At 36.6% G+C, this 9,956-nt stretch overlaps 1 protein-coding gene across 2 annotated transcripts; it reads left to right on the top strand.

The window, feature by feature from the left end:
- Positions 1-1,666: 1,666 nt before the first annotated feature.
- Positions 1,667-9,193, top strand: LOC131968916 (nuclear factor 7, brain-like). Of its 2 annotated transcripts, none has more exons than XM_059329970.1 (2): positions 1,667-1,699; positions 5,196-9,193. In XM_059329970.1, exon 2 carries the CDS (start codon positions 5,583-5,585, stop codon positions 6,975-6,977), a length of 1,395 nt encoding a protein of 464 aa, XP_059185953.1. In that variant the 5' UTR covers positions 1,667-1,699; positions 5,196-5,582; the 3' UTR covers positions 6,978-9,193. The 2 variants fall into 2 exon arrangements, 1 of the variants encoding a protein (XP_059185953.1); XR_009394075.1 differs by lacking the exon at positions 1,667-1,699 and having other exon boundaries at positions 4,582-7,692; positions 8,433-9,193.
- Positions 9,194-9,956: the final 763 nt, after the last annotated feature.

The following is a 9,956-nucleotide window of genomic DNA, read 5'->3' on the forward strand; positions in this document are numbered from 1 at the left end:
AATAAAAAAAATATCAAGTGCATATAAAAAAAAAATCAACATATACAAAAAAAGATATGGGGGTATGATTTACAAATATATATAGTAATGTACACTACAGGCCAAAAGTTTGGAAGCAATTTAAATTTTCTGTTCAATGTCTTAAAATCCAGTATGGATTCTTAGGATTATTGGATGTTTACTGCATGATCAGACTTTATCTTTATTCAACTGAACCATTTTCCTCCATTGACCTTTAGGTAAACATTGATGTTATCAGACCATTGGTGAATAAATGTTACCAAAAGAAAAGAAGGGCTTAGTTTTAGGGTTGAGATGATTTGGAAGAGTCACAACTTCAGTGCAAAAGTAAAAAACAAATCACAGTTTGCATTATTCCCTTTAGCTTGTTGGCTTTTTAGAGTTTGGAAACAAAAATCCAAATAAATCTCAACTGTGTTCATATCTCTGACAAACTACCACAGAAATGACTCAAATTGACCAGCTGAGTCAAGAAACAAGAGTTCAGATTTATACATTACATTCATACACAAAGTCTAAGCAATAAAAAACCAAAGACCTGATAATTATATTAAAAATGTGTTCTAATAAGTGACTCTTTATATAATAATCACGTTTATTTTATTGCAAAGTATAGCAATGAATCTATGATTTTTTTGTACAAATTTAATTTTGCTTCCAAACTTTTGGCCTGTAGTGTATGTATGTGTGTAATGTAATTAAACAAGCATTTTCTAATTATACGGCCTGTATATATAAAAAAAATTAAATTAAAAAATAAAAGTGCAGTAATGAACCTGAAGATGGCAGCAATGCAACAATAAGGATGCCTGCCGCCGTAAAACCAAATAAACGAAGAAGAAGAAGAAGAAGAAGTAAATACGTTTTTCACAGAAAACAACGTGGGAAGTCCAAAGTCCCAGCACGAGCCTCCAGGGTTGCCAGGTTGGGCGGTTTCCCCGCACATTTGGGCTGGTTTGAGTTATATTGTGCGGGCAAAAATGACTTGGCTGGTTTCTAATTGTAATAAAAAGTAAAATATTTATAGGACGACAGCTTCTGTTGTTTAAATCACTCATAATGTAAAGAGAACTACTAAAGGTACATTTGTTTGGACATATATAATGATAACAACAAAAATAGCTGATAAGAGTTTATTTAAGAGCTGATATTTAGACATTTTCAATGGTTTTAATTATAATAACCAAAATCATTATCAAGAAAACCATGGGAAATGGCTAAATATCAGCTCTTAAATTAAACTCTTATGAGCTATTTTTGTTGTTATCATTATATTTGTCCAAACAAATGTACCTTTAGTTGCACCAGGCATTAAAATGAACAAGAAATTAGAGAAAACAATAGTCTCATAATTTTTTTCCATGACTATAAAAGCACTTCATCTTACGTTAAAATCCACACTGTGTTTATGTTGACAAGAGGAAATTCGGTGAAACCTCTTATTTTTGGTATGTGTAACAGAGTCAAAAATGTATTTTAATTTAAAATTAAGCTTTTATTTAATTATTATGTTGCGTATTTGTGAATGTAATCCTAATTTTATGTTTTCATTTACCGTTATTTTCTTATTTTAATTTTGTTTCCCTGAAATGTCCCTTTTTGCACTTCGCCTTTCCTGTGCCTCCTGGGCTTCCGTAGCCCCTCCCGCCAATCCTCAGCGCTGTTTCCACTGATGACGGTAAGTTCTGCAAGCAGTTTCTGCTGCTATATGTTCGTGTTTTCACTGTAAATTAAATAGTTTATGTTAACCCGTCATATATATTATATACTGTCGATATATTGCATTGTCACACAGATGTTTTGGGCGGTTCAAGGGTTAATATTAGTTCAGTAGTTCAGTAGAAGTTTCCACACCAACTGGTTTCCGGTTTATAGTCTGTTCCGTACGCGTGCGTGCGTCATCATGTGCAGCTGTGCCCCGCTCTGTCAGTTGCCTATAAAATAAAATAAAAACTCTGCCAAATTTGGCCCGCAGTGTAATTTTATTTGGCCCGCGAGGCAATATCAAATTATTATCTTATTATTGTACTATAAAAGCTGACCCGCCGGTATTATGCGGCGCATTTACCGCTAATACTACAAATCCCACAATGCCCTGCTGTTGTTTTGGCGCGTCAATCAGGACAGGACCCAGAAACGCTCCTCTGTGACAGTCGTCATAGCAACCTCAAGCTAGAGCTGTCTCCCAGCTACCCCTTCCCAAAAATGGAGGAAAGAAAGGCAGAATTTATTAACCTGTTGAAAAAGTTTATTTTGATATTTAAATCAGAAGGATGCAAATAGAAAAGGGGCATACGATTTTTATTTAATTTTTATTTAATAAATGAATGACATTGATGTGTTTTTTATTTGAAATTTGATTTTGCATGTCTGCACTATTTAGTTATATATTGTATGTTTATAAGCGTTGCTGGTTCCATATTTAATGTTAAAGCAAAACTTGTTTGGTATATATTAAAAGGTTTATTTGTTCAATGTTGGCCCGCGATTTTATTCAAGTTTTAAATTTTGTCCCATTGTGTATTTGAGTTTGACACCCCTGCGTTGAGCCATTCATCTTCTCTTACTCTCCGTGCCTTCAATTATATATCCTTCAAATTGCTTACGTCAGTGTCCAGGTTACGTTTTGTTTTGGGTTGATCTAAAACAACTGGTTGTCTTGAGCTGAACATAGATTTAAATTAAAATAAAATTACCGAACATATTTATCAAGTTCCTCCCTCTCTCACTCACTGCTCCTGTCTTGACCAGGCTACTGTCATTTTAACCACTTTATGAGCCCCATATGAAACATATTGTCACATATAAATACTTTTTAAAAGTGACGAGAGATAAGAGGTGCGACTCATAAAACGCCAGGTATTATGTTTATAAATATGTGACAGAGGGGCCACAGCTGCAGATGTTGACGCACGCGTACGGAAACCAGTTGGTGTGGAAACCATAGACTGTATATAAAGGTGGAAACCAGTAGGGACTGTTTTTTACGACAGCAGGTCGTCTGGTCATGTGACCCACATACATTTCTGCATTTAGTTGATTGAATGCAGTTATTTGTTTTTTAATATGTTTAGGGATCAGAGGTGCAGTGCAAACCAGAGGCAGCTCAGTGTGTCTTAACTGTCCTCTGCAGGTGTGTTTTTGTATTTTAGATGTATTTTTCATTGTCTGTGTGTTTTATCAAGAGTTAATGCACTATATTAATTTGGGCCAGTAGGTGGCATTGTTTTTCATTGTGTACATAAGGTTTTCATATTTTAATTTAGTGTTAAGGGTTAATTTAGTTAACTTTGTTTTCAATCATTAAAATGCACCGTGCTGTTTACAGTGATGAGGGGAGCAGAGGAGCAGCTCAGCGTGCATTAACTGTCCTCTGCAGGAATAAACAGGAAAAAGTGATCCAGCGTGTTTATGCCCACTTTATTTGTAGCACATTTAAACAACAAACAACGTCTCCAGAGTGCTGCACATAGAATCAACAATAAAACAAACATTTCCATATACCAATCAGCAATAAATAATAAGTGTATAAATCTAAAATGATGCTACAAATAAAACAATACAATCAAACAGATAAACATAGTAAAATAAATAAAAGATGTAGTTAAAAGTAGTAAAATAAACTAGAAAATTTCCTCTGGGGAAATTTTGAAAGGGCCACGGGGGCTACTGCCGGTGTGTGTACACTATGATGAGATTCTTCAGAGATTTAAAACTATGCCCTTTAACCTCAAAATGTGTGTGTTTGTTTGTTTTTACTCTTCCTGTAAGTCGATTTGGATAAAAGCGTCTGCTAAATGTAAATGTGTGTGTGTGTGTGTGTGTGTATCTGTAACTGTAATCACATCAAAGATCAAAGCAATCAACAGAATTAACTGACACCTGTTCACCAGTGACAGCAGCCGGTGGACAGACTGGAATTTCTGGCCTCGAACAGAAATCATTTTTGGCAAAACCATAATACCTATCATTGATCCGACTTCACTTTGAGTGTCCTGAGTTCTTCCTGAACCTCTACATATGTTTTTTTTAAAGAAAAATTTAAAAAATAGCTTTGTTAGAGCGATCTAAAATAACTGTTTTTTTTTTCCTTTTTCCGAAATCTCCCTGTGTTTTTAATATGGGAGCCAATGAGGCTGTTGGTGGTGTTGGTGGATCATCTGTGCGTCCTACGCCCAAACTATAACTCTGACAGCTTTACCAGAGGATTGTGAGTGAGAAGACTAATTTTCCTACGTTTCTATGTATAAATTATTTCTGTAGAGTGGAATTTGCGGCCTGGAGCGCAGTTTTCAAATTTATTTTTTGACAGTTTTTTCTCTCCCTCTACACTCTGGTGATGATGTCACACACTCTGACACGAACATTCCGTGCAATACACACCCATTATAATCTCAGAATTTCTCCAAAAATGATCATGGTCATTGAACAGGGATTGATAAAAAACTATATGACCTATCGAAACGTGGATTAATACACCGATACACAAGACTTGTGTCTACTGTTTAAAGTTTAAATGGAGTCTCTAGGTGAAATTATGCCGGAGAAGTAGACGTTTAAAAATCTCCAATTATTGTTCTTTTTCGCTCATTTTTTCTCAGCCGTCCCATTCATTTCAATGCAAAATTTTGGGCAGTTTTTCGCGACTTATGTCGCGAAAAATTCGTATTCTGTAGAGAAAAGTAATAGCACACCGATCCCGATCAAACCGCACATTTTGATATATAATTTGTCCTGCAACTCTTCAAGTTGTAGGACTAGTAGCGGGACGAAATTGCGTCCGGAAGAGGAAGAAGAAGAAATCCACAGTATAACAGTAGTGCAGCACTGGTCCCATCAGATATTGCTGTAGGGACCAGTGCTGGGGAGATTGCCCCGAGGCCCTAATAAAATAAATAAAAGACACAGAGGACCACAAAACTCACGCAAAGTTACCCGACCCACATCAGTTACATATGAGCTGTCTCTTTATTGTTATTATTATTATTTTTAGGGCAGACAACAGACATTTTATTATTATAATATATACTGTTAAATTGTCTTGCATGGTTCTGGTACACTTCTGAACACTTAAATGGTTGTTTTATTATTGTGGGAAGACACAATACTGTTTTTTTTTTTAATAACTACTTTGCATTCATTCTTATCTTTGGGCGTTTTTTTTATCCGTTTAGGTGGATTTTGAGCACCTTCAGGCTGGAAAACATCAGAACTGGCAACACAAACATCTTCCTTGATTAGTGGACACACGCTTCAAAGCCTCGACACGGAAGTTCATACGACCATGGAAACACTCGGAAAAACTTCATAAAACAGCGACTGGGATGTTGAAATCCGAGCTGGGGATCAGATAAGAGCTTCATCGATTCATTTATTGATCAATACATGACCTGATCGATCACTAATTGTGTGTTTTGAGTTAATGCAGACATTTTCAGACATTTTCCAGACAGTCTGCTGTATGATGTGGTGTGTTTTTTGACTTTTATCAAGTTGGCCGACTAGAAAAGTGACTTTTGAACGAGCTGTCTAACTTGGCCGTCTGTAAGCAGAGAGAGAAAATGTCTTCTGTATATGAGCTCATCTGTCCGGTCTGTCGGGACATTTTTAGAGACCCTGTCCTTCTGTCATGCAGCCACAGTGTTTGCAAAGCCTGTCTGGACACATGGTGGAGAGGGAGACAACTGCAGGATTGTCCATTTTGTAGAAGTGCATCTCAAAGTGACAACCCGCCGTGTAACCTGGCGCTGAAAAACCTGTGTGAGACTTTCTTACTGGAGCCTGTCTGCAGTCTGCACAATGAGAAACTCAAACTGTTCTGTCTGAACCACCAGCAGCCAGTTTGTCTGGTCTGCAGAGACTCTAAGACACACAGAAACCACATGTTTGGACCCATCGACGAAGCTGCAAAGGATTATAAAGAGGAGCTGCAGAAATCCCTGAAGCCCTTACAGGAGAAACTGAAGCTCTTTGAACAAGTTAAAGGAAACTGTGATCAAACAGCAGAACACATTAAGGTCCAGGCCCGACACACAGAGAGGCAGATTAAGGAGCAATTTAAGAAGCTTCACCAGTTTCTACAAGAGGAAGAGGAGGCCAGGATCTCTGCTCTGAGGGAGGAAGAGGAGCAGAAGAGTCAGGTGATGAAGGAGAAGATTGATGCGCTGAGCAGAGAGATAGCAGCTCTTTCAGACACAATCAGAGCCACAGAGGAGGCGCTGAGAGCTGAACACGTCTCATTCCTGCAGAACTACAAGGCTGCAGTGGAAAGAGTCCAGCAGCGCCCCCTGCTGGAGGATCCACAGCTGCTCTCAGGAGCTCTGATAGATGTGGCCAAACACCTGGGCAACCTGACCTACAACATCTGGGACAAGATGAAGGAGATGGTCTCCTACACTCCTGTGATTCTGGATCCAAACACTGCTCATCCAGAACTCCTCCTGTCTGAAGATCTGACCAGTCTGAGACGTGGAGAGGAACAGGAGCTTCCTGGAAACCCAGAAAGGTTTGATCACTATCCTTCTGTTCTGGGCTCTGAGGGCTTTGACTCAGGGACTCACAGCTGGGACGTTGAGGTTGGAGACAGCACAGACTGGGTCCTGGGTGTATCAACAGAGTCTGTCCAGAAGAAGGGACAGCAGCCATGTGGTTTATGGAGAATTGGGTACTTAAACGATAATTACTCAGCTCGCTGCACATCAGATCCCTCCACTGGTTCTGTTCTTCCAGTGATGAAGAAGCTCCAGAGGATCAGAGTTCATCTGGACTGGGAAACAGGAAACCTGTCATTCTCTGACCCTGATACTGACACACACATACACACCTTCACACACACCTTCACCGACAGGCTGTTTCCATACTTTTACACTGGAGACAAAGTGCCTCTTAAAATATTAACAGCTAATATGTGTGCAGTTGGGTGGGCAATTAATGTCCCCAAGGGGCCACATGACTAATACCACGAAGGTTGCTGGGGCCGGACCAAAACTCTGAACTAATGCTAATATTAATGTAATCGCTTTATAAAATACAGTAAATTATCTGGTTTTGAGCTGCTACTGATAGGAACACATGTTATGATGAGACTGTTAATGTGGAGTAAATCAAATATGGCATTAAAAAGTAGTAAATACTCCAATCACTATATCACTTTTAACTTTAACTTAACATTTATAACTGTTAATTACCTTTAGCAAGGTTCTTATTGGTATATTTGTATTATAGAGCTTGTTTTTTTCATGTTTGTAAATTTTCTAGGTGTTCTACAATGTTGTGATGCTTTTATTTTGAAAAGGTGCCATCCAGCATGAAATTGGTGCTTTTATTTTGAAAGGTAGTGACAGGAAATAACAGGTAGAATGGTAAAAATTAAAAACGAACAGTAAATAATAACGAGTGCGTAGTAATTCATATAAAGTTGATATAAAGTATCAAAAGGCTTCTGTAGTGGCTGACTGACAGGACACAAGGTTTGTTAGAGTTTATTTTATTCTGTCATATATATTAGTGGCTATATTTGTTGTCTTAACTATAGTAAAAGTGCTTGTTAGCTCCAGTGCTAATGCTAATGTTTGTTAGCTCTTATGGTGGATTCACAAGGTGACGAAGATGTCTGATTTTTATGTTCATGGAGCGATTTTAAATAAATCTTGTGAACTATCAGTTAAAGCAGTAGTTCTCAACCTTTTTGAGTCGCGACCCCCAATTTAACATGCATGTTGTCCGTAACCCCCGCTCACTGAACACAATCTCACACACAGTTCAGATCACCCAAAAGAGAAACAAAATGACCAAAAAAAGGAAACAAAATGACCAGAAAAGACACAAAATGACCAAAAAAGACACAAAATGACAAAAAAAGACACAAAATTACCCAAAAAAAGAAACAAAATTACCAAAAAAAAACACAAAAAGACCAAAAAAAGGAAACAAAACGACCAAAAAAGACACAAATTGACCACAAAATGATAAAAAAAAAAGACACAAAATGACCAAAAAAAGACACAAATTGACCACAAAATGATTTAGAAAAAGACACAAAAAAGACATAAAATTACCAAAAAAAAGAAACAAAATTACCAAAAAAAACACAAAAAGACCAAAAAAAGGAAACAAAACGACCAAAAAAGAGACACAAATTGACCACAAAATGATAAAAAAAAGACACAAAATGACCAAAAAAAGACACAAATTGACCACAAAATGATTTAGAAAAAGACCCAAAAAAAACATAAAATTACCAAAAAAAAAGACATTAAATGACCAAAAAGACTAAAACACATGAACACATGAACACTTTAACACAGTGGAGACAGAGCTGACTTCCAAAATGATTTGGTGACCCCCAGAAATCATCTCACGACCCCAGTTGGGGTCCCGACCCCAAGGTTGAGAATAGCTGAGTTAAAGAGTCGAGTCTTTGCAGGGGGGTACGTAAACCACCTTCAAAATAAAAGCACTGCAGTTGTGTCGAACTAGTTTCTGGGTAACCTCATGCGGGCCGGACGAGGGCAGCCAACGGGCCGGATGTGGCCCGCGGGCCGCCCATTGCCCAGCTCTGGTGTAGAAGATGAAGCAAGACAAATAACCATGAAAGGAAAACAAACAGATGATTATTAGCACTTAAGACACAATAACTGTATTATTTCTGTCATGTTGTATTTCTGAATGTATTTGCTTCCCTTTGTGTTGAAAAGGGGAAGGAAAGTTTCTTTTGTTGGAGCAGAAATGTCTTATACCACAGATATATTTACACTTTTCTATTGTGCTGTCAAACTGCTATGTGAGTACATTATTTTTTTTATAATCAGCCATTTATGCTTAATAATCCTTAGACTTTGTTTATGTTAGAGTGGTGATATTTGTAAGCACTCAATGTTGCAATTTCGAGAAAATACTCCGTTATGTTCTTGGTCAGAAGCTGGTTTAAAACTATAAAAATAATCAAAACTGAATAACAGTTTTAAAAAATGTATTAAATTAAATTATCATTATTATTATTTAATAAAAAAAAAATAAAAAAAATAACAAATACTGAATTTCCCCTCTGGGATAAATAAAGTAATTTTTAATTTTTAATTTTGAAAAACATTTCTGCATCTATAAAATCAAAGCTTGGGTTTCAGACGGTTAATTGAACTTTTATTGTTTTTTACTTGTTTTAACTTTTTTCTGTCTTTTCTGTGTATTGATTCATTTATAAATGTCATTGTTGTATCACTGCATGTAATAAACTCGCTGACTGAAACAGACCCCAGTTTAACAACAGAACATTGATCATTTTATTGCTGATCTTTCACTCTGTGAGGACCCTGATGCTACCATGGCAACAGCTAAAACAAATGGTTTAGGTGGAAATCCTTATGAACAGTGAGTTTGAACACATTTTTAGAAAAAAAGCAACAGTTGCAAAGGAGAGAAAAGAATAAGATTTAATCCCAAGTGCAGTCATTTTAGACAATTAAGTTGGATAAAGCTACAGATTGCAAACTGAAAGTTGCAATAACAATTATAAAACACAGAAATACAAGAGGATTAATTTAATCAAACTGTATCAAACCTTGCTAGCATGAATTACTAAGTTTAATTTTGTCATAAACTTATTTAAACACAAAACACATTTAAATATGAAGATTACTGTGAAAACTAACTTCATGCCTCTTTGGGGGCTAAATCATAAAACATTGAGCTCCATGACGTTTTCTTTACAGTTTAATCTTTTCGTCCTTTCAAAATAAAAGCGTCCATTATCAAAACAAGGCTTTTGCATAGTACTGTATATACAGTCATGGTAAAAATGATTAGACCACCTTGTTTTCTTCAGTTTCTTGTTCATTTTAATGTCTGGTACAACTAAAGGTTCATTTGTTTGGACAAATATAATGATAACAACAAAACTAGCTGATAAGAGTTTAATTTAAGAGCTGATATCTAGA

This window comes from Centropristis striata, chromosome 3 (genome assembly GCF_030273125.1).
Source record: "Centropristis striata isolate RG_2023a ecotype Rhode Island chromosome 3, C.striata_1.0, whole genome shotgun sequence".
NCBI lineage: Eukaryota > Metazoa > Chordata > Actinopteri > Perciformes > Serranidae > Centropristis > Centropristis striata.